Source organism: Hypanus sabinus, chromosome 4, assembly GCF_030144855.1.
Source record: "Hypanus sabinus isolate sHypSab1 chromosome 4, sHypSab1.hap1, whole genome shotgun sequence".
Lineage (NCBI taxonomy): Eukaryota > Metazoa > Chordata > Chondrichthyes > Myliobatiformes > Dasyatidae > Hypanus > Hypanus sabinus.
In genome coordinates this window covers 151,914,241-151,939,228 of record NC_082709.1, presented here as the reverse complement: position 1 = coordinate 151,939,228, position 24,988 = coordinate 151,914,241, and the positions used below count along the sequence as shown (strand labels likewise).

General features: G+C 41.3%; 1 protein-coding gene and 1 long non-coding RNA gene across 2 annotated transcripts in view; one reads left to right on the top strand and one right to left on the bottom strand.

Annotated features, from left to right (window-relative positions):
• Positions 1-24,988, bottom strand: part of LOC132393336 (uncharacterized) — a 105,334-nt gene that overhangs the window by 49,292 nt on the left and 31,054 nt on the right. The window contains exons 7-10 of the mRNA XM_059968440.1: positions 19,468-19,560; positions 5,160-5,320; positions 1,873-1,958; positions 173-256 (exon numbers count right to left, since the gene is read on the bottom strand). Coding sequence (XP_059824423.1) covers positions 173-256; positions 1,873-1,958; positions 5,160-5,320; positions 19,468-19,560 — 424 coding nt within the window. The remainder of the gene's footprint in view (positions 1-172; positions 257-1,872; positions 1,959-5,159; positions 5,321-19,467; positions 19,561-24,988) is intronic.
• LOC132393343 (uncharacterized) overlaps positions 1-24,988 on the top strand; it is a 103,078-nt gene that overhangs the window by 51,383 nt on the left and 26,707 nt on the right. The gene's annotated exons all lie outside the window — the stretch shown is intronic.

Genomic DNA, 24,988 nt, shown 5'->3' with positions numbered 1-24,988 from the left:
GCAATTGAAAGTCAATTACGCAACTTATCACTGTAAAGGAACTGTGATTAAAGAAATACTTTGTGGAAAAATGCCTAGATGTGATCAGATAACAAAATGGTTAAAGGGTTTCCAAAATTAGAAGAGCGCTTTCTTGCAAGTACATCATACATTTATACCAAAACAATAATACCTTTCAATCCTACCACTCCACAAAATGATGCTGGGATTCTTACTGACCCTCCTCCATCACTCCCGACCGCCAGCGCACAGAGACCTTCAAGAAATCAATCACGTTAATACAGGTCATCTACACAGTGAAAGGTTGTATCTTCTGAGTTTAGGTTTGCAAGCTGTTTTCTAATACATTAATATAATAAAGTCCATCAAAATAGACCAACAAGAGTTACTCAGGTATTGAAAGTGATATCACAGATGAAATACAGAAATATTTTTGGGGAACTCCTGGTCTCTTCCTGATATATTTCTCTCTGCCTGCTCCCGTCTCCTGCCTTCTCGATTCTCACACTATTTCCCAAGCAAAGCATCATAGTTCCTCAGTCAGGCTTTCCCTCGTTTTGGTCATGCTGACGGGCAACCCTCTGGCCTTCATGTCTGTAGTCGCCTCTTCTACTGTCTGGTACAACTGCGTCCCATTGTCATAAAACACTTGAAGTTTAGCAGGGTACAGAGTTTGAAATCTCATCTTTTTTTTGCTTTAGTACTGGCTTTACTTCAAAGTATTCTTTGTGTTTCTGCAGGACCACGGGGGGGGGGGGGGTAATCTCAGTCGAAATATTTTAATTTATCATCGAAAAACACTCCCTTCTTACCCCAGACCCTTCATAGAATCTCCGCCTTGGTGCTGTACTGAAGGAATTTAATTATTATTGAGTGTGACTTTCTATCCCGGGTAGTTCTCGGGACGAGCGCATGATGGGCTCTTTTGACTTCCAGCTTCATAGCCAAGGGAAGCTCTAGCGCGTCCCACAGTAACTTTCCAACAAACTCCATCATAGACGAGCCCTCCGCTCCACTCTTTTCCATAAGTGTGTACCTCAGATAAATACTTTGTGGAGATTTGTGATATATATGATTATATGATATATAGGTACAATATCTGAAATACATCTTATGGAAATGTTTGTTTGATGATGAACTTCAATAAAAAAATTACAAAAAAAGGAATACAGAAATATTCATTCATGTTGTCAGTTTATTCTGAGAGTACAACAAATTCACATAGTCAGGTATGTAGCTAAACAGATCTGAAATATAGAAAACTGATCCTTTATTGTGGTGGATCAGCTGTAAGGTGATGGAAAATTAGAACCGATTTCAGTAGCTGAATATTGGACGAATGAAGGTTCAAACTTAATTCTAAGTTTTAAACACTGTGTCTCAGATGAAGTTGGTAAAGAGGGCTGGGGGAGAGGAACTGTGTTGGTAGGTCATTTTAACTAAAAAGAAGAACGGAAAGTGTCTGCAGATCCATGGAATGCACATTCTGTGTCATTAGCTCCTGGACAACCACTGGTGAGAAAACCTCATGAGTTAGAGAAGTATATGATCTGGGCTTTGGCATCAGAGATCTTTGACATCTGAGAGACAGCTAACTTTTACCATGTCTCATCAGCAAAGGCAAACTACAAGTGTTCCATGAACAGTGCTTTCAGGAGCTGATCACTCTATTTTGCAGCCAGAGAAGAAGTGGGTGATGTGGAGAGGAAGCCAAATGAAACTATAGACTGATATTAGGCTGCTGTCAGAGGTTAGTGGGAGGTTAAAGGGGCAAATCAATGTTTGCACAAACGATATCAGAAGATGCAACGTGCACCATTTAGTTTAAAACCTTGGGCCAGAGAGCCTGGTATTGTGAACAATTAAACTGACCTGCTGCTACAGCTGCTGCCGAACCACTGGAACTTCCTCCTGTGAAATGCTGAGGGTTGTACGGGTTCCTAGGAACACCGTGATACCTGGAGCGACAGGTCAAAATATGCTTCATATCAATACTCTGCTAACAAATACACTGTCATACATGCACAATTCTTTTTCATGCTTATGTCTTGTACTGAAAGGCCATACTGTATGTATTCATGCCTCATCTCTCATGACCATATGTACATGTGCATGGCTGGACGGGGACAGTGAACTTATTATACTTGTAATGAGCACCTGCCCAAAGCAAAGACACATTATTCAACATACAACTATGCTAACAGCTCTTTTTGGTTCATCAAAATGACTAATTTTGAACCTACAGCCTTTTATGGCTCTAGGAAGGTTATGGCAAATTGTGGTTGGCAGTAGCAGATGGAATTACTCAAATGACTTGGACTTGGACATAGTAGGCACAAATTTACAAATCTGCAGATGCAAGTAATCCAAGTCATAGTTAGATTTGTCACTTTGATGGCAGATGGAATACATTGCTAGAAAATGTGAAATGTTGCACATTGGTGAGAAGAATTAAAGTGGGAATAATGTGATAGACTGGAAAAGCTCAGGTTATTTTAAATCACAGCCCTCTGTAATCCCTTCTGTTAGACATTTAAAATCCTGAAAAAGTACATAAATGCCTTTGGTAGAAGGGCGAGGAGACAGATCACATAGAATGAAGTTAATTGGCAAATGAAGAAGCAATGACATGAAAGTGACAGGCGATGGTCCGGGGAGGATGGGGGGGATGATTCGGCCCAAAATGCTGACTGCTTATTCATTTCCATAGATGCTACCAGACTTGCTAAGTTCCTCCAGCACTTTGTGTGTGTTACTTTGGATTTCTGGCATCTGCAGAATATCTTGTGTTTATGAAGCATTCCCCCCCCCCCCTTTTTCTTGTGCAAAGAGTAAGGTGTCCATTCTTGCCATAACCATTCTGCAGTCTTGTAATCCAGGCACTACTGGTCAGCATGTTCTGACTGGAGTATGGAAACCTTATGGGGAATGTGTGTCCTTGCAGGAGGGAGCAAAGTGCCTTTAGTACTTCTGGTTCTGGAGATGTTTTACCTATAGGAATTCTGACCCTTACACAAATTATTTAACACTAATGCAACACCTAACGATGCTTCCTATTTTGACATTGTAACTGCAGAAGTTGCTAGAAGGTAAAAGGAAGGTGCTTTTGTCAGTTGCAAACTTCCAGCAGTAGAGGAAACGATCTGCAAAGAATTTTCAATGCACAAGCACATACAAGATTAGGTCAGGGTCACCTGAGTTCAAAATGGCTTCAAACTGTAACGTAGTTTTACAAAGAAATGAGCTAATTTAAGGCCTACCATGATGATTTAAAAAACAATACAAAAAAAACCAGAAAATTTGGAAGGAAGTTTGAATTTAGCTCTGATTGATGAGAAGTGGGTAGAATACACAAGAATAATGATGTGGTCCATACAACAAATTGACTCTTTTTGACTTCCAGCTGGGCACGGGTTTCAATTTTAACCGACGTTTCGATGACATCTTCATCAGGGATGGAGTTTAGGCATGTCTATTCTGGTGGTATATATACCCCTGTCATTTGTCCTTCCTGATTGGTTAGTCTTCTTCCAAACATGTTTCCAATTCTAGTTCTGACTTAGAGCAAGATCTTAGTCTTTGTTAAAGTTCTTTTTAGCTAGTTTTATGTCAAAGGCTTCCTTCACCAGGCGGCCCCAGAACCCATTGGCGTGGCACAGCTGTTTTGTACCAAAGTAAATCCTATGGCCATTGCAAATGCAAAGTTCTGCTACCACCAATTTCTCCGGGTAACCCAAATGGATAAATCTCCTGGGCTCCTTGATGCAGGTTTCCACCGTGCATCCTGTCCGGCTGATGGATGCTCCATAATCAACTTACTTCCTCTCCTCAAAATCCTCACCATTATTACCCAGAGAAATCAGCAGTAGCAAAACATTGCATTTGCAACTGCCATAGGATTGACTTTAATGGCACAAAACTACCATGCTGCACCAATAGGTTTTGGGACCGCCTGGTGAAGGAAGCCTTTGACATAAAGCTAGAGAAAAAGAACTTTAACAAAGATGAATGTCTCACTTTATGCAAGAACTGGAATTCAATTGGAAACTAGGTGGGACAACCAAAACCTGATTGGGTGAGGACTAACCAATCAGGAGGGACAGATGACGGGGGTATAAACACCACTGGACTAGACATGTCTAGGCATCAACTATGACGAAAATGGCAGAGCTCGTTATCAAAACATTGGTTAAAATCAATACCTGTACCAGGCTGAAAGCTAGAGAAGAGTTTATTCGTCCTATACACTGGGAAACACTAGATCCTGGATCATACCAGGACTTGGAATACTTAAATTCTCTACATTTGGTATACAAAACACTCAATCACAAAGGCTGCAGCAGCACAATTCTGATTGTTTAGAATGCCCTCTTCTCATTTATCCCCTCAGGGAGGAGGGTACAGGGGTCTGAAGATGCACACTCAATATTTTTGAAACACCTTCTCCTCTGCCATCGGATTTTTGAGTGACCCATGACCACTACTTTGCTACTCCTCTTTTGCACTATTTATTGATTAATTGTAACTTGAGTAATTTTTATATATTGCACTGTACTGCTGCCACAAAGTGATAATAAACTAGATTCTGAAACTTACCAGCCATTTAAAAAAAAAATCACTAGTAAGGAAACGCATAAAATTATACTCCCCATCTCTTAAGCCTCTCTCCGCTCAGATTATCTCCACTGTCTAACTTTTGGCCATTTGCTCTTGTATCTTCTTGTAATCACAATTTGCTGGAGGAACTCAGCGAGGCATGTACACGAGTATGAGAAAGAAACTCAGATGTTTTGAGTTGAAACCTTGTGTTAGGCCCCAATGAGCTCCTGCAGAACATTTTTTGTTGCACCAAATTCCAGCATCTGTAGTCTCTTGTATTTCCTAACATGCCAAGTGTCAAATTTGAATTGATTAAGCTCCCCAGTACAACTGCTCACAATTCCATTGGGAAGTTCTCCAATTCCATATTATTTAGAATATTTGCTGTGAGAAAACAGAACTGAAATTAAAAATTAAAAATCAATAATCTACAGAGGCCGAGTATTCAAGACAAAAGTACTGAAAAATGAAGGTCAGGCACCTAAAAACACACCTAGTCTGTTTTTTAGTCACTGAATTACACAGCCGAAGTTGTAAATGAGTAATAATTTCTGGATCACCTGTTGACATTACAGCCAGTTACTCCCAGTCCAAGCTCGTGCATATTGGAAACACCAATAATAATTGCTCCAGCCTCTCGTAACTTTCTGGCAACTGTGGCATCTTCAGTTTCTTGCTCCTCGCCAAGATAAACAGTTCCCACCCTATGATAGTACGGAACCTACACAAAAGTAATGTTTAAAAGAAGAAACTTGTTGAATGCTGACAGATATAATAATGAAATTGGTCTGTAAATTGAATACGATATGCAAAAACTAAGTACCAGCAATTAAAATGTGATCAGATTACTAAGCAGCACTGTACTTCCACCATTTATAATTCACACCATCTCAAGTTTGTGCCCCAACCAAAGTAATTTGCATGCAAAAATATTCAGAGCATAACGGTCATTAAATTTCACAGCCCCCAACAGGTATAAAAGAACCTCATTCTATATGACAATTTAAAAGTCAGTATGACAGAAGAGCTCATTTACAGCTTGCCAAATTTGTAACTTCAGATTCATTTTGACACGCCATCGCTGCAGGTCTATGAGATACAAGTTGATAGTTTTATCCATTCAATAGCAGAGTTGTACAGTATAGAAACAGGCCCTTCAGCCCATCATTTCCATGCTGTCAACATGCCTAGCATCAACATAACCAATTCCATATGCCTGCACTAATACAATGCCTCTTTGTACCCAACTCATTTAAACTTGTCCAGATGTCTCTTAAACACTATTATTACTCTTGACTTCATCACCACTGACAGCTCATTCCAAATTTCAACTATACTATGAAAAATTTACTCCTTAGATTTACTGTAAAACTCCATCTCATTTTAACTTAATGTACAAGACGACATAGGAGCAGAATTAGGCCATTTAGCTCATCAAGTCTGCTCCACCATTTTATCATGGCTGATCCATTTTCCTCTCAGCCCTAATCTCCTGCTTTCTCCGCATATCCCTTCATGCCTTGACCAATCAAGAATCTAACAACCCCTTGCTTTAAATATACATAAGGACTTGGCCTCCACAGCTGCCTGTGGCAACAAATTCCACAGATTCACCAGTCTCTGGTTAAAGAAATTCCTCATCTTTGTTCTGAAAGATCACCACTCTATTCTGAGGCTGTGTCCTCTCAACTTGGTAGAGTGGATGTGGAGAGGATGTTTCCTCTGCTGGGAAAGTCCAAATCCTTTCACAATTCAATTGGGTCACCTCTCATTCTTCTGAATTCTAGTGAATACAGGCCCAGAACCATCAAATGCTCTTCATATGACAAGCCATTCAATCCTGAATTATTTTCCTGAACCTCCTTTGAATCCTTTCCAGTTTCAGAATGTCCTTTGTGAGATAAGAGGCCCAACACTGCTCAAAATACTCCAAGTGATGTTTCACCAGTGCTTTATAAAGACTTCTTGCTGTTATATTCTAGTCCTCTTGAAAGGAATGCCAACAGTGCATTTGCCTTCCTCACCAGACTCAACCTGAAAATTAACCTTCAGGGAATCTTGTACAAGGACTTGTAAATCTATTTGCACCTCAGCTTTTTGTATTTCTGCATTTAAAGTAAAATCTACCCTTTCATTTCATTTCTTCTACCAAAGTGCATGACCATACACTTTCTGACATTGTCACTCTCCTAATCCAAGACTTTCTGTAGCCTCTCTACCTCCTCAGAGCTACCTGCCCCTCCACCTATCATCATATTGTCTGCAAACTTGGCAACAAAGCCATCAGTTCTGTCATCCAAATCACTGACATACAGTGTAACGAAAAAAGAATCTGTCCCATTACAGACCCTGTGAAACACCACTAGTCACTGGCAGCCAACCAGAAAAGGTTCACTTTATTCTCACTCTTTACCTCCTGCCAATCAGCCACTGCTTTATCCGAGTTAGAATCTTTCCTGTAAAACCATGGGCTCATAACTTGTTAAGCAGCCTCATGTGTAGCACCCTGTCAATGACCTTCAGAAAATCAAAGTACACAACATCAACCACTTCTCCTTTATCTATCCTGCTGGTTATTTCTTCAAAGAATTCCAACAGATTTGTCAGGCAAGATTTTCCATTGAGGAAATCATGATGAATACCATGTGCCTTTAAGTACCCTAAGAATTCATTCTTAATATTCGACTCCAGCATCCTCCTAACTACTGAGGTCAGACTAACAGGCTATAGTTTCCTTTCTTCTGCCTCTCTCCCTTCTTGAAGAGTGGTGTGGCATTTGCAATTTTCCAGTTTTCTCGAACCAACCCATAATCTACCGATTCTTAAAAAATCATTACTAATGCCTCCACAATCTCTTCAGCCAACTCTTTCGGAATCAGGGGATGTACACCATCCAGACCCGGTAACTTCTGTACCTTTGTTTCCCCAAGAACCTTCTCACTAGTAATGGTAATTTCACACACTTTATGACCCCTGACACCTCCACCATGCTGCTAGTGTCATCCACAATGAAGACTGTTGCAAAATACTTATTCAGTTAGTCTGCCATTTCCTCGTCCCCCATCACTACCTCTCCAGCATCATTTTCCAGCGGTCTGATATTCACTCATCTCTCTTCCTGTATCTGAAGCAGCGTTTGGTATCCTCTGATATTACTGGCTAGCTTACTTTCATATTCCATCTTTACCTTCTTAATAACTTTAGTTGCCTCCATTGGTTTTTAAAAAGCTTCCCAATCCCCCAACTTCCCACAAATTTTTGCTCTATTATACGCCCTATTTGTCTGTTATGTTGGCTTAGACTTCTCTTGTTAGCCACGTGTAACACGCTGTAAGGATTCACTACTGATGTAATGTCTTCTTTGTAATGTTTCACTGCTGAGGTAGCAGTTTCTCTGTAGCAGCAATGTTTGGGTTATGGCTGGAGATAACAGGACTGTGGTATGCATGTTAGCCAGTTGGAGGTTGTTGCTCTGTCTTGTGGATCTGGAAGGAGACTTTTCACAGTCTTTGGTCAAGGAGGGATTACAAGGAAGGACACATGTGGAGAGAGCTGGTAGACCATCGGACAGAATGGACTGGGATCTGAGGGCCCGAAGGTCGGCGAAGCTCAGAGGAGATCAATGGTGGAAGAATGGTGAATTAGTGAGCTCCAAATTGCACTTTCGACTTTTCCTTGAAATAAGCCCTTTTTTCCCTATTTTCATTACTAATCCTATATCTAGATTAGATTCATAAAGTTCAGTCATTTAATTGCATATGGTGTACAGTCTGATAATTTGTGTTGTGGGTTTCTAACTGGGTGGTACATCACACAGCATCCACACAAACATGATTTCTCAGTTTGGAGGGGCCAAAGGCTGTTTTTCCCTGGACAAACACGAGCTGGAGGGTTACACATGGCTGTGTCATGTTGCCTTTGGAACACTTCTTCCACTTTGGGATGTATATATCACATGCCTTCTGAGTTGCTTCCAGAAATTCTAGCCATTGCTGTTTCACTGTCATTCCTGCTAGACTACCTTCCCAATCAACTTTGTACCTCTTCTACACCTCTAGTTCCCTTTACTCCACTGATACATCTGACTTTAGGTTCTCCTTCTCATATTTCAGGATGAATACGATCATATTGTGATCACTTTCCCTGAAGGGTTCTTTTTCTGGAGCTCTCTTATCAATTCCAGTTCTCTGCATAACACCCAATCCAGAACTGCTGATCCCCAAGTGGGCTCAACCACAAACTGCTCTAAAAAGCTATCTTGTAGGCATTCTAGAAATTCCCCCTCCTGGGATCCATCAACCTGATTTTCCCCAATCTACCTGCATATTGAAATCCCCCATGACAATTGTAAAATTGCCCTTTTGGCGTGCATTTCTGTTTCTCAATGTAATTTGCAGACCACATCTACACTACTGTTTGGGGTGTGTATAAAACTCCCACCAGGGTCTTTTTACCCTTGCAGTTCCTTGCTCTGTCCAATCTTCCGACCCTACATCACCTCTTTCTAATGATTTGATTTTTTTTATATATATATATATATAAACCAACAGAGCAACATCACGTCCTCAGTCTTACTGCCACTCCTTTCAATATAATGTGTATCCTTGGACATTTAATCCTTTTATCCTTTAATCTTCTTCCAGCCATGATTCAGTGATGCCTAGTTCTTACAGTTCATGCCAATCTGTAACTGTGCTACAAGTTCATCTACCTTATTCCATATACTGCGCACATTCAAATACAACACCTCCAGTCCTGTATTCACCCTTTTCGATTTTGTCTGCATTTTGCATTGCAACTCATCCTGTTGACTGCAATTCTGTCCCACCATCATAATCCTCTTCTTGTTAAGAGTGTAGGAGCCTATACACCCCATACATGAGAAACAGACTCTGGCTATCTGTGTATTTACGCCTCCAGCAATTTAATATACCTCTATCAAGTCCCTTCTCAGTCTCTCTCTCCCCTAATCTGGATCAAGATTCTTTTCTACCTCATCTCTAGCTTAATTACATTTTCTTTTAGTGCCATGACAGAACTGATGAAATAATCCAGTGTGACCCAAATAACTTCAAGTACAACCATAAAAGGACGACTCAACACTTGTATTCTGTGCCTTAGATGATGAAGGAATGTATGCCTTATGCCTTCCGGGCCATCTTAGTTACCTTGCAAGCTACTAAATACTTGCTGGTCTAGCTGTTCTATGCTCCCCAGGGACCAGGTCTGGTTTAACTTCCTAAAATGCATCATTTAGCACTTGGGAGTTAAATTCAATCTACCATTCCCTTGGCCACTTTCCTTATCGATCTATATCCTGTGGTAACCTTAGGAAAGCTTTTCACCATCCACTATACTATTAATTATGCTGTCATCCATAAACTTACAACTGCATTCAAGCACCAGTCCCTGTGATACACCAATGGTCACAAGCCTACAGTCTGAAAAATAACTGTCCACTCCCACCATTACCAAGATAATCGAGTGGTTGATACTGAGTGAGAGGTTGTTGTGGCACCACTCAATTAGATTGTCAATCTCACTCCTATCGTCACCACCTTTGATCCAGCCAGTGACAGCATTGTCCTCAACAAACTTCAGTATGACATTGGGATTGTGCTTAGCCTCACAGGCACAAGCTTACAGCAAGTAGTTGCATTGCCGTGCTTTCTTCATATTGACCCAAGGTAAATCCTCTGAAAAGATAACACCATGGAATTTAAAGTCGCTAATCCTCTCCATCTATGGTCCCCCAATGAGGACTGGCTCGTGGACCTCCAGCTTCCTTCTCCTGAAGTCAATAATCATCTCCTTCGTCTTGCTGACACTGAGTGAGAGGTTGTTGTTGTAACAGCACTCTGCCAGATATTCAATCTCCCTCCTACGTGCTTTGAATTTGCCAATGAAAATGGTGTCATTAGCAAACTGAAATATGGCATTGGAGCTGTACTTAACCTCAGAGACTTAAGTGTAAGCAAGCAGTGCAGAGGGCTAAGCACAAAGCCTTGAGGTTCACCGCTGATGGAGATTGAGGAGATGTTGTTGCTAATTCAAACTGATCAGGGTTTGCTAGTGAGGAAGTTGAGGATTCAATTGCACTAGGAGGTATTGAAGCTGAAGCCGAGAAGCTTATTGATTAGTTTGAGGGTACGATAGTATTCAATGCTGAGATATAGTAAATAAAGAGCATCGTTTCTCTTCAGATGTTCCAGAGTTGAGTGAAGAACCAATGAAACGGCATCTACTGAGGACCTGCAAAAGTTCATGTGTTTCATCATCAATCTCTCAAAACACTTCATCACTGTGGATGTAAGTGCAACTGGACGATAGTCAGAGGCAAGTTACCTCATTCTTCTTTGGCACCAGTATAACTGCAGCCTGCTTGAAGCTGCTGGGTACCTCATACTGCTGAAGCAAGAGATTAAAAACAACAATGAACACTCCAGCAAGTTGATCAGCACAGGAATTTAGTACTCAGTCAGATACCCCATCCGGGCTGGGTGCTTTCCATGGGTTCACCCTCCTGAAGCATGTCTTCAAGGCATGCTGTAGGAATTCTTGAAGATTGCTTCAGGTTTTGACGGTCAATGCCAGCACATAAGGCATTGAGTGTTGTTATCATTTGGCAAACCTTGTGGAAGCTGAAAACTAGCTCCACAAAGCCTCCCCACATCTTTACCTTAAGAAGATTGGGTCATTCCCTCTGGAAATCACCCCTCCACAACCCCCAGTCCTATAGCTGCAGCAAACATAGAGAGACTGCTTCTAACCCCTCTCCGCGATCCACAAACCAGACTGTCTTGCTGGACCATTTTTCAGCCTGATCTTATCCATAAAATTGTTGATATTTCATGGTCAAACCATGCATCAAGATCTTTTGCAGAGTTCCAACCTGAAATGTCAGCAATTTCTTTACTCCTAGACAATTCTTAACCTCAGAGTTCCTCCAGCAGATTGTTGCTCCAGATTCCAGCACCTGCAGCCCTCATATCTCCAAAATTCTAACAGGACAGGGTGGATAGTGAAAGGCTGTTCCTACTCCCCTTTCACAAACACAAGAAAATCTGCAGATGCCAGAAACCCAAAGCAACACACACAAAATACAGCAGGAACCCAGCAGGGCCTACTCCTGTTTTCAGTGTTTCAATGTAATACAAAACATAAGAGCAGAATTAGTCCATTTGGCCCATTGAGTCTGCTCCACCATTTCATCATGGCTGATCCATTTCCCTCTCAGCCCCAATCTCCTGCCTTCTCCCCATAAACATTCATGCCTCAACCAGTCAAGAAACTATCAAACTCTGCCTTAAATAAACCTAATGAGTTGGCCTCTGCAGCTGCCTGTAGCAAAAAATTTCATATATTCATCACTCTTGGGCTAAAAAAAAAATTCTTCATTCCAAATGGACAGCCCTCTATTCTGTGGCTGTGGTCTTAGACTCTCCCACCATAGGAAACATCCTCTCCACATCCACTCTATCGAGAGCTTTTGCCATTTGATAGGTTTCATTGAGATTCTTCCTCATTTTGAATTCCAGCGAGTGCAGGCCCAGAGCCAGCAAATGCTCCTCTTACAACATGCCTTTCAATCCAGGAATCATTTTCCTGAACCTCCTTTGCACCCTCTCCATCGTCAGCACATCCCTTCTTAGATAAATGGCTTAAATCTTGTGTTATGAGATTATGAAATTTTTTGTTTTGATGTGATGGTTGACCCCAAATATGTTCTGTATAAGTAAGAGGGTAGGCGTAATAAGCTGTAGCTTCAGCCTACACCCTTTGTCTGTTTTAAAAATTATTATTATTTAAGTTTGTCTTATGAAAATGACAATGCTGAATGTTGAAAATGCTGCTTTTTGTTATGTTTGTACTGACCAAAATAAATAAAACCTCAATTTCAATTTATGGCCCAAAACTTCTCACAAATCCTCAACATTACATCCTTGCTTTTATATTCTAATCCTCTCGAAATTACATCTCATTTGCCTTCCTCACCATAGACTCAACCTGCACATTAATCCTCAGGGAATCCTGCACAAGGACTCTCAATTTTTGAATGTCTCTCCATTTACAAATAGTCTACCCTTTTATTTATTGTTCCAAAGTGCATGACCAACACTGTATTCCATCTGCCACTTCTTTACCCATTCTCCTAATCTGTCCCAAGCCCTTCGGTAGCCTCTCAGTTTCCTCAACACTACATGTCCTTTCACCTATATTTATATCATCCGCAAACTTGGCCACAAATCCAACATCCGAATCACTGGCCTATCATGTGAAAAGTGGTCCAACGTAGCCCCGTGTGGCATCCCTCTGGTCACTGGCAGTCAACCAGAAAAACACCCCCCCCCCCTTTTATTCCCACTCTTTGCCTCCTACCAACCAGCCAAAGCTCTATCCATTTAAGTATCTTCCCTGTAATACCATGGGCTCTTAACTTGTAAAGCAGCCTCTTGTGTGGCACCTTGTCAAAGGCCTGCTGAAAACCCCAGTACACAACATCAACATTTTCCTTTGTCTATCTTGCTCTTTATTTCCTCAAAAGAATTCCAACAGATTTGTCAGGCAATATCTTCCCTAGAGGAAACAATTTGGCTTATTTTATAATGTGCCTCCAAATACCCCAAAACCACATCCTTAAGGATTGATTCCAACATTTTCCCAACCACTAAGGTCAAGCTAACTGGCCTTTACTTTCTTCTGCCTCTCCCTTCTTGGAGAGTGGAGTGACATTTGCAGTTTTCAAGTCCTCCAGAACCACGCCAGAATCCATTGATTCTTTAAAGATCATTACTAGTTCCTCCAAAATCTCTTCCAGCCACCTCTTTCAGAAGCTTGGAGTGTAGACCATCTGGTCCAAGTGACTTATTTACCTTCAAACCTTTCAGTTTCCTGAGAATCTTTTCCTAGTAATAGCAACCACACTCTTCTGCTCTCGGACACCCTCAGATTTCCAGCATACTACTAGTGTCTTCCAAGCTGAAGGTGATGCACCTGCCAGTTCCTTTTCCACCATTAATAGTCCTCCATCATCATTTTCCAGCATCCAATATCTATTCTCACCTCCCTTTTACAATTCATAAATCTGAAGAAACTTTTGGTATCCTCTAATATTATTGGCTAGCTTACCATCATACTCCATCTTTTCCTTCTTTATGGCCTTTTACTTGCTTTCTGCTGGTTTTTAAAAGCTTCCCAATCCTCCAGCTTCCCACTAATTCTTGCCCGCTTTCACTTTTATGTTGGCTTTGACTTCTCGTCAGCCAGGGCTGCATCATCCTGCCTTTAGAATACTTCTTTGGGATGCATCTATCCTGTGCCTTTCAAATTGCACCCAGAATCTCCAGCCATTGCTGTTGTGCCATCAACCCTGCCAGTATTTCTTTCCAATCAATCTGAGCCAGCTTCTCTCTCATGCCTCAGTCATCCCTTTTACTTTACAGCAGTGGTTCCCAACCTGGGGTGCCCGCACCCCCAGGGGGTGCGAGATGGAATTTCAGGAGGTGTGACAAAGAGTGGCTTGTTTCCTTGACTGACGAGTAATGAGTCATCAATCAGCCGGCTGCCAGTGTGCCTTGAGAAGTGGTAATAGGTGGTTGTGTTGCATAGATAGTAGTCTCATTGTTTATTTAATCAAAAGGAGAGAATAACAGAATTAACATATACATAAAGTAACTAATTGTCAGTGTATTGCTTTTAAAATCATTATAACGCAACATCTGACAATCATTGTATATTGTTTCACTCAAATTCACAATTGCGAGAGTTCATTAAGTATTTCACCCCTCGGGGCCTCTGCTCACACGTACCGTGCCTCCCTCCGTCACTTGAATTCACTCGGCCAATCCTGTGCTTATCCCTGCTTTGTCCAGCCAATCAAACGCCTCCCTCGTTGCCACCGACTTCCCTGTATATAATGCGAAGGACTGAGGAGCACGGGGGAAGACAGGAAGTAACGTTTGTCCCAAGCACACTCCAGTCTCCCACTGCCCGAGTCGAGAGAGATGTAAACTCACTCCAGTCTCGCACTGCTCAAGTCAGCACTGAAGAGTCTCATCAGTGTTACCTGAGAAGTTACACCTCAGAGTTGAGGAGTCTCATCAATATTAGCTTGAAGGTTACATCTCAGAGTTAAAAATCATCTCATAATGCCAAAATCTTTATACATCCTGTAGCAACCATCGAGTAACGACTTCGTGTTAAAACCGAACCTGCAGACAATAGGTAAATTATTCAATTATAAAATTTTATAAAGCCACATTTTGATAAAAAGCAGCTGAAGTCATTCATTCATATTTGTTTCAATACATTAAAGTAATTTTTGAATTTCAAAGGCTTTTTTTCCCCTCTTAAAAAGGTTTTTTTCTTGAATCGTTGATAATTTTGAATTGTGTTAGTTGAGGAGATATCATGGTTAGCACCGAGGACTTTGAATCATGTGATGGGAGTTCATATCTCTGGTAATCATCGGAAATAGGTGTGTAAATTCAGTAAGAGTAGCCTATTAAGTCGCATCATGTCCCTGTAGCATTTCTACCTGACGATTTATCTTGGCGTAACCACAGATAATATTGTAATATTAGAAAGCATATTTCTCGTGATACTTTGCTATAGGCATGTCTGGTTTAGTAAAGCAGTCATCAAAAAATGCGAGTAAAGCATCAAAAATGTTGCCTCCAAATTTGAAGAAAGTCCTTGATACCTGTGCGAAGATAACTGGATCAGGGGGCCTGCTTTGAACCATCACATCTTCAAATCATTGTGAGGATCTGGGAAGTGAGCATTCAGTTTTGCTTTTCCACACTGAAGTCTGTTGGTTGTCACAAGGACAAGCTTTAATCTGCTTCTTTGAACTTTGGGAAGAAATCAAAGTTTTTCTAGAGGAGCGTGAATGTGATCTGGTTGGGGCAATGGAATCACAGGCATTTGCCCAAATGCTGGCTTACTTAGCTGACATCTTCACTTGTATGAATAACCTGAGTGTTTCTCTTCAAGGAAAAGGGATAAACATATTGAAGGCTTGTGAAAAGTTGAATGTCTTCAAAGAAAAGTTACGTCTTTGGCGTCAAAGGATGGAAAAAGGCAGTCTCTCAAATTTTCCTTCACTAGAAGTGATGGTTGATGATGCTGAATCCATAACTCCTACTGTGCGTGAAGAATTTGTGGCTCATTTGGAAATGCTGTCAGAATCGTTTGATGGATATTTTGCTGCTGGAGAACTGAAGATTTCAGAAGAATAGATCATGAATCCATATTCCTACAATTTGGAGAAAATGCCAGATGATGAAGAGCTGAAGGAAGATCTTATTGATTTGCAGACAAATCGAGCTCTTGAAATGCAATTTGAAAGCAAGACTTTGGAGGAGTTTTGGCATGCAGCACTGGATAGGTTCCCAAGACTTGGTAGAAAAGCACTCCGTGTCCTCGTTCCATTTGCAACAACATACCTGTGTGAATCTGGATTCAGTTCTCTTTTGTCAATCAAGAATAAAATCTAGGAATCGCCTGAATCAACAGGCAGACCTGCAGATCGCAGTCAGCAAGAAAGTTCCACGTTTTGACAAAATCATGAATGAGAAGCAGGAGCAAAGAAGTCATTGAATTTTATGTTCACAATTGGGATTGATTTTACTGTTTACAATTTTTTCTGAATAAATTAGAATCTGATTGCTCAATTTATATTTGCATTTTATGCACTGAGTTAAAAGCTTTTTTTAAAAAAAAGTTCAATTTGTTCAGCCACAGTATTGTATGTGGTTCAAAAATTAGAAATCAGACTTCTTCATCTTCAAATGTGATATTACTTTTGTAGGGGGTGCGAACATTAATCAAATATTTCCTGGGGTGTGGGGCATAGAAAAGGTTGGGAACCACTTCTTTACAGTAATATTGATACATCTGACTTTAGCTTCTCCCTGTCAAACTGCAGGGTGAATTCCATCATATTATGATGACTGGCTCCTTAAGGTTCCTTTACCTTAAGCTCTCTAATCAATTCTGGTTCATTGCACAACCCCCAATCCAGAATAGCTGATCCCCTAGTGGGCTCAATCCTAAACTGCTCTAAAAAGTCATCTTGTAGGCATTCTACAAATTCCCCTTCTTGGGATCCAGCATCAACCTGATTTTCCTGATCTACTTGCACATTGAAATTCCCCTAAGACTATTGCAACGTTGTCCTTTTGACAGACATTTTTTATCTCACATTGTAATTTGCAGCCCACATCTTTGCTACTGTTCAGAGATCTGGAAACAACTCCCAGCAGGGTCACTTTACCCTTGCAGTTTCTTAGCTCTACCTATAATTCTATGCCACTTCTTTCTACTGATTGGATTTACTTCTTCCTGTTTAAAATCTATTCTCTACCCCCCCCCCCCCGCCATTCTCTTCAGATGCATCCCCATCATACAGACAACCCACCTCTACTTATCCAGTTTCTTACATAGTCAAGCTCTCTACATCTTCACCCCACAGCAGGCTGTCCAGAGGTTCCATTTAGTTCTTTCTTAAATGGAGGATCAATAGTTTCAGTTCCCCTGTTTTCTTGCTCCCTTGGTGTAATCCTTTCTGACACCAAATATGAATGAGGAGTGTTTGATGGCTCTGAGCCTGTAGTCTTTGGAGTTTAGAAGAATGGGGGCAGGGGTTGCCTCATTAAACCTACAAACTATTGAAAAGCCCTGACAGAGTGAATGCATACAGGAGGTTTCCAATAGTGACCAGTGGGCACAGTCTCAGAACAGAAAGATATTCCTTCAGGAAAGAAATAGAGGAATTTATTTAGCCAGACAGTAGTGAATCACTGTGAAGAGCACGTCCTTAGGTATATTTCACCTGGAGGTTCATTATTAGTAAGGGGGGGGGGAGGAGGCAGGAAAATGGTGTCGAGAGGGAAAATAAATCAGCCATGATCAAAGGGCAATGCCAACTCGATGGGCTAAATGGCCTAACTCTGCTCCCATATCTTCTGGAACATCTTGGCCCTCTAACTTCCAAATTCTTTCTCTCTCCACAGATGCTATCTGACTTGCTAAATACTTCCAGAATATTCCATTTTACTTAAAATCTCAATACATCCTCATTCCCTGCCTTTTCATTTTTTGCCTACATGCCTCTTAAATGTTGTTAACGTAACTGCTTCCACACTTCCCCCAGCAGCATGTGCCAGGCACCTACCACACTCAATTCCTCAAATTTCTTTGACACTTTCACCCCCCTCACTTTAAAGCGTGGCCCTCTACCATTTGACAATTCTATCCTTACAAATAAAACACAAATTTACTTCTGAATACCTCAATTTTTCTTTGAAAGAATATCTGTGCACGTTCATCTATGCCATCAAATGCAGATTCTATATTGGTCACTCTCTCCTCTCTGCACACATGGGTGAACATCTTTGTCCACGTTTGATAGTCATACTGAAGCACAGTATGTACACTGTACAGACAGCATCAGCACAAAGAGTTCTTAATCTAAGAAATAGTTCTGTAACAAACAGTTTTGAGGAACTAGGAGAACAAATGCAGTACAGACAAAACCTCCCATGTGCCTTGTGCAAATCATAAAACAGTACACTTAAATCCAAAAAATATAAAACACCAAAATACATCAATCTCGCCTAACATTTTGGTTTGCAATTTAAATTGACCCAAAAAGCAGGAATGAAAATGTGGGTTCATAACATAAGTATGTCATTCTCTTAAACTTTAAACCTAGTTATCAGTCAAAAATAACAAACTGTTTTGAAATTGAGCACAAAGTTGACAGCCTTGACCTGGGAACATTGCAGAGAACCAATATGTAGTTGTACTTTATACATCAAAGTTAACTAATAACAGAAGAAAGTTCACAAGAGAAGCGAGTTGAGTGTTTGGGATACATTTTAAGTATCATCATTTCAAAAGCACCTCCAGGGCTCAACCAGGGATACCAAACATTTTTTGCACAATATATTGTGCAAGACAGTAGCCAAGCGGGCAGCAGTCTAACTGGGGCAGGAGCCTTCAACTTTGTTACAATATATTAGTGCACAACTTCTTATAGGGGGGTACGGACTTCTAATCCAAAACACCTTCAATAGGCAGTCAGGAATTATTTATTTATTTATTTATTTATTAATTATTTGAAAAGAAAAATTATGAAAGGCCACCGGGGATGCTGCATTTCATCATGAAAAAAAAATTAAACACAACCTTGATTCTTTTTCTTTGTTTGGTAATCTCTATGTCAGAACAGGGAGAAGAGTTTCTGTTTTGGAGTCATGTGAATGACGTTATCCCCCCCAAAGAATCTGATAGAATGGAACTTGGGTCTGGTGATGGGATAGGATACTGAAGTTGGAAAGAAAAGGGAGCAAATGTATTTAGTGGATTATGCATAGACAGGGTTGGTGGCATCTTGACAGTGCCGCAAGATTCTTGCTGTTGGATTGTTTAGGTATCAGCAGCATATGGAAAAACAGGGATTGGTGCTACCCAATGAACCTCAGTGTTGTGCATGGGCTGCAGTCTTGATCTCTAAATACTCTTTCCCTCCCCACCCCCAAATGATTCAGGCAAAAGATCTGCTGCTTTACTGCAAGTCTGTCCCAAGCCTTATAGGCTCATCAGGCCAGTGCTTATGCTGGCAAGTCCTACATTTTCAGCAGAAGAGATTTTGGGAACCAGCAACATCATTTCTCCCCCTGGCAGAATATCTTCAAACAATGCCTCAAATTAACTTTCTTCTCTGCTCCTCTCCTCAGTTCTTCAGCTTTTGGCTCTAGGAACCATACACACAGATCAATGGATGGTACTCATCCGAAACTGTTTCTTATTCTCAAATATTCACACACTGGTTAATCTTCAATCGAACAGTATTATACTTACAACTTTCAGTTCCTCTTTAATGCACACAGGAATTCCATCCAGTGGGGAAAGAGGTGCATTGGCTCCATACCGAGCAGTGGAGGCTTCTGCCATCTACACATAACAGAATTTCAGTGGTAGATTAAGAATAATAGCACCGTCGAATACATTGAATCGTTGAAATTCTTTGGTGAAAGGGACAAATGCTTAATACAAACATTGATTACATTTCAAACTGAAGGTCGCATTCCTGTAATTTTCAGTACCAAAACATTTCCACATCATGTGGCAGCACACAGTTAAAATGTGATGGTATGCAAATTAACTGCATCAGACATCCTTGACTGGCAAGAAGAGGCTATGCACAAGATCAACAAATTACATAAAATGAATCAGTGACCGTCATGATGGGTGCGAGAAACAGCCAAGGCTATAAAATTGAAAGTCAAACAATTCTGTACGGAATCAACAACCCCCTAGTTACATCTACATGAAAACTTATAACCGCTTTCCTGTCGTTTCTTTCAGTAATCACCCCAAATGAGTGGATTCATGACTTACAGTTATAGCATACTGTATAGCCACCTTTCAGCAACGACATCCATCAAGTTAAATTCTGCATAGCAACAACAGCATTCACCATGGGAAAACTACACACTGGCTTTACACGGTTCCTCAAGTTAACCATTTGATTGCCTCCCAATATCTCAGCACCCATGCATTAACTGATGAAGCACAAAGAGAACTTTACAGTATACATTTTGCACGAATAATCATTTTCATGGCATCATTTGGCAAAACAGCAGGTTATCACTATAGAAAACAATAATGAGAACAGTGTGTACTAAGTGAAGTTTACTGCCAATGTGCGTCCTTAGAGAAGGTATGTATTAAGTTTAGAGAATGTGGAGGATCACTAGGAGTTATCTTTCTTTTGGGCCTTGAACAAAATGCCATCATTCTGTACTGACTTTTGGTTGGCTTAAAATCACCTTGGAAGAAAGACTGGAATTAAGCAAACCTTGGCAACTGCTGATAAACTAGAAAAGTTGCCAATGTGCTTATTCCAGAAGTAAACAGACTGGTTTTTAAAAACCTGCTACGTTTACTAGTTCGAAGTTCAAACATTACAAGTGAATTTATTATCCAAGTACATATATGTCACTATATACAATCTGAAGATTCATTTTCTTGCAGGTGTACCCAATAAATCCTAGGAGGGTCTCAGTCAGTGGATGCTGCATCCCAGCTGTTTAGATATGCAAGCTGGGGCAGTACAATATGGAGAGCTAAGCTGCTGCCATGAAGCAAGCTCCCTTTCTCCACACATCTAGTGAACCGCAAAGGAGCAGCAGAGACTGACAAGTCTGGTACTAGCAGTCTTGAACTCAATGCAGCACTGCCTCAGGGATTCCAGCTCCAGACTCACTCCCTCAAGGTTTACTCCCAAAGCCTTCCCCGTGAATGGGTGTAGCCGCAAGGCAGCGGAGGTTTGAGATCAGAGTTTTCCATCTCTAGATGAGCTGCCAACCACGGCTGACAAGCCCCATCTGCCTGAAGCAACTGGTTTTAAGCCACCAGTAATACAACTTTAGTCCTGTCAGTACAAATGGTTCCGCCAAGCTTAATACCTAAGCCACATGTCAGGGCCAGGAGCTAGACTTGGATGTTCGAGGCTATTTGAGGCACACACCTTTGGGAGCATTTAATAAATCCCATAACTATACAATAAATAATAACTGAAAGAATCAGTGAAAGACTGCACAAACCTGACCATTCAACAAATTGCAGAAATACCAAAAGAAAGAAAATGTGTATAAATAAAATAAACACATAAACATCAAGAACATGGGATGAAGAGTCATTGAAAGCGAGTCCATTGGTTTTAGGAACTTTTCAATGATAGGGCAAGTGAAGGTTCAAGAGCCTGATGGTTGAGGGGTAATAACTAGTCCTGAACTTGCTGGTGAGAGTCCTGAGGCCTTCTTCCTGATGGCAGCAGTAAAAAGAGAGTAAGCCTGGATGGTGAGAGTCCCTAATGATGGATGCTGCTTTCCTGCAAAAGCGTTTCACGTCAATGGTAGGGAGGGCTTTACTCATGATGGCCTGGGCCATATCCACTTCTTTTTGTGGCATTTTCCATTCTAGAACATCGGTGTTTCCATACTAGACTGTGATGCAGCCAGTCAATTTACTCTCCACTTCACATCTATAGAAATTTGTCAAAGTTTTAGATGTCATGCTGAATCTCCACAAACTCCTAAGGAAGTAGAGGCCGTGCCTTCTTCATAATTGCTGACCCTGTCCACCTCTGGTACTCCGACCTCTGGTTTCCTTCCCCTGAAGTCAATAATCAGCTCCTTGGTCTTGCTGACATTGAGTGAGAGTCTGAGCACCACTCAGCTAGATTTTTAATCTCCCTCCTATACGCTGACTCATCACCACCTTTGACCTGGTCTACCACAGCAATGCCATCAGCAACCTTGAATATGACATTGGAGTGGTGCTTAGCTACACAGTCATAAGTGTAAAGCGAGTAGAGCAGGGGACCAAGCACACAGTCCTGTGATGCATTTGTGCTGATGCAGACTCCAAAAATATCTCCAAATGAGGAGATAGAACTGACTGGGGTCTGCAAGTGAAGGGATCGAGAATCCAATTGCACAAGGAGGTATTGAGGACAAGGTCATAGAAAAGTACAGCACAGAAACAGGCCCTTTGGCCCATTTGGTGCATGCCGATCCATTTAAACTGCCTACTCCCATCGACTGGCTCCAGGACCACAGCCCTCCATATCCCTACCATCCATGTACCTATCAAACCTCTTACACATTGAAATCAAGCTTGCCTGCACCACTTGTGCTGGTAGCTTGTTCCACACTCTCACAACCCTCAGAGGACAGGTTTCCCTTCATGCTTCCCTTAACTTTTCACCTTTCAGCCTGGACCCATGACCCCCAGCTGTAGTTCCATCCAACCTATACCCTTCATAATTTTGTACATCTCTATCAAATCTCTTCTTAATCTTTTATGTTCCAAGGAATAAAGTACCTACCTATTCAATCTTTCACTACAATTCAGGTCATCCAGATCAAGCAACATCCTTTTAAATCTTCACTGCACTCTTTCAACCTTGTTTACATCTTCCCCGCAAGTAGGTGACCAAAACTGCACACAGTACTCCAAATTAGGTCTCACCGATGTCTTATACAATTCCAACATAACACCCCATCTCCTATACTCAATAGATTGATTTGTAAGTGTCAATGTGCCAGGAGCTTTCTTTATGACCTCATCTACTTGTTACACCACTTTCAATGAATTCTGGGCCTGCATTCCCAGATCTCCTCCTTCTACCCCTTCACTCCTCAGTGCCCGATGGTTCACTGTGCAAGGCCTACGCTGGCTGATCCAACCGAAGTGCACTTATCGCCATTAAATTCCATCTGCTGTTTTTCCAGCTGATCCAGATCCCTCTGCCAGCCACGATAGCCTTTCTTGCTCTCCACTACACCCCAACCTTGGTGTCATCCGCAAATTTGCTAATCAGTTAAACACATTGTCATCCAGTTTGTTGATATAGATGACAAACACCGATCCCTACAGTGCTCAGTTAATCACAGGCCTCTAGTTAGAGAGTTAACCCTCTACCACCACTCTCTGGCTTCTCCCACAAAGCCAATGTCTAATCCAATTTACTACCCCATCTTGAATGCCGAGTAACTGAACCTCCTTGACCAACCTCCCACTGTCAAATCCAATGTAGGCAGCATCCACTGCCTTGCCTTCATCAACTTTCCTCAAAAAACTCTACAAGATTGGTTAGACAAGATGCACCATGCACAAAGCCACGCTGACTATTCTTAATCTGTCCATTCTATCCAAATACTTGTATACAGTTGGCCCTCCTTATCCACGAGGGATTGGTTCCAGGACCCCTCGCGGATACCAAAATTCACGGATGCTCAAGTCACTTATTCAACCTGGCTCTATGCGATGGATCTTAGGACCCAGTGGAACCCCAGAGCTTATTTAATCTGTCTCAGTGCAGTGGACATTAGGACCCAGCAGCAGAGTTCTGAACCTGTTTCTGTTCACAAAAATAATCACGATCATGATTGAAAATAAAGTGGAAATAATAAAGTGATCAGAAAGAGGTGAAACACCATCGGTCATTGGAAAAGCGTTGGGCTATAGTCAGTCAACGATCGGAACAATTTTAAAGGATAAAGTGAGAAAGTGATAAAGTGTTCCCCGATGAAAGCTACAATTATTACTAAGCAACACAGTGGTTTAATTACTGGGTTTTTGATCCTCCACGTCAACCCGGCACAGTGGAGAGCGCACTCGATAGTGATCTGTCACTGGACTGAACTCCGGAACTTCCTGAGCCCGGTGCTGAAACATACATTCTTAAGTGTTTTATATGCATAGAAAGGTAAAATATATACTATATACGAATGCAAACGTTTGACTAACTGACACTAAATAATACCAGATGTACCTATTCTGACTTACATAGTAAGAGAACTTCTGATTTTTTTCCGATCCCAATCCACAATAACCCACGCACATCCTCCCATATACTTTAAATCATCTCTAGATTACTTATAATACAATGTAAATGCTATGTAAAATAGTTGTTATACTGCATTGTTTAGGGAATAATGACAAGAAAGATGTCTGTACATGCTTGAACAAGTACTGGAAGAGCACTTCCGGGTTTTCGCGATTTGCGGTTGGTTGAATTCACGCATGCGGAATTCGTGGATAACGAGGGCCGACTGTATCTGGTCCCTCAGAATACCTTCCAATATCTTTCCCACTACTGACGTCAGGCTCACCAGCCTGTAATTTCCTGGTTTATCTTTTAGAGCCTTTCTCAAACAGTGGAACAACATTGGCTATCCTCCAATCCTCTGGTACCTCACCTGTCACTAAGAATGATTTAAGCATCTTTGCTAGAGCCCTGTGATTTCTCTACTTGCCTCCTATAAATTCTGAGGGAACACCTTGTCAGCCCTGGGGATTTATTCACCCTAATTTGCCTCAAGACAGCAAACACCTCTTCTTCTATAATCTGTACAGAGTTGATGTCGCTTTGCCTCACTTCTATGGACCATGTCTGTCTCCTAAGCAAATACAGATGCAAAAAAAAATTCACTTAAGATCTCCCCCATCTCCTCATGTGGAATACCATTCAATCTTCCAGCGGACCAAGTTTGTCCCTTGCTATCCTTTTGCATTTAACATATCTGTAGAATCCCCTAGGATTCTCTGTCACCTTGTCTGCCAGGGTAACCTTGTGCCTTCTTTTAGCCCTCCCGATTTCTTTCTTAAGAATCAAACCTGCAGATAAGGGAGGTTCTTTATAGTCTGGCAAACAGACCTCGACCTTGCCGAGGCTCAGCGCCAACTCTGAGACCTCCTATTACTTACCCCTCAAACAGGACCTGGCTAAGGAACACCAGGCCATCGCCTCCCACACCATAACCAACCTTATTGACTCTGGGGATCTCCCATCCACTGCTACCAACCTTAT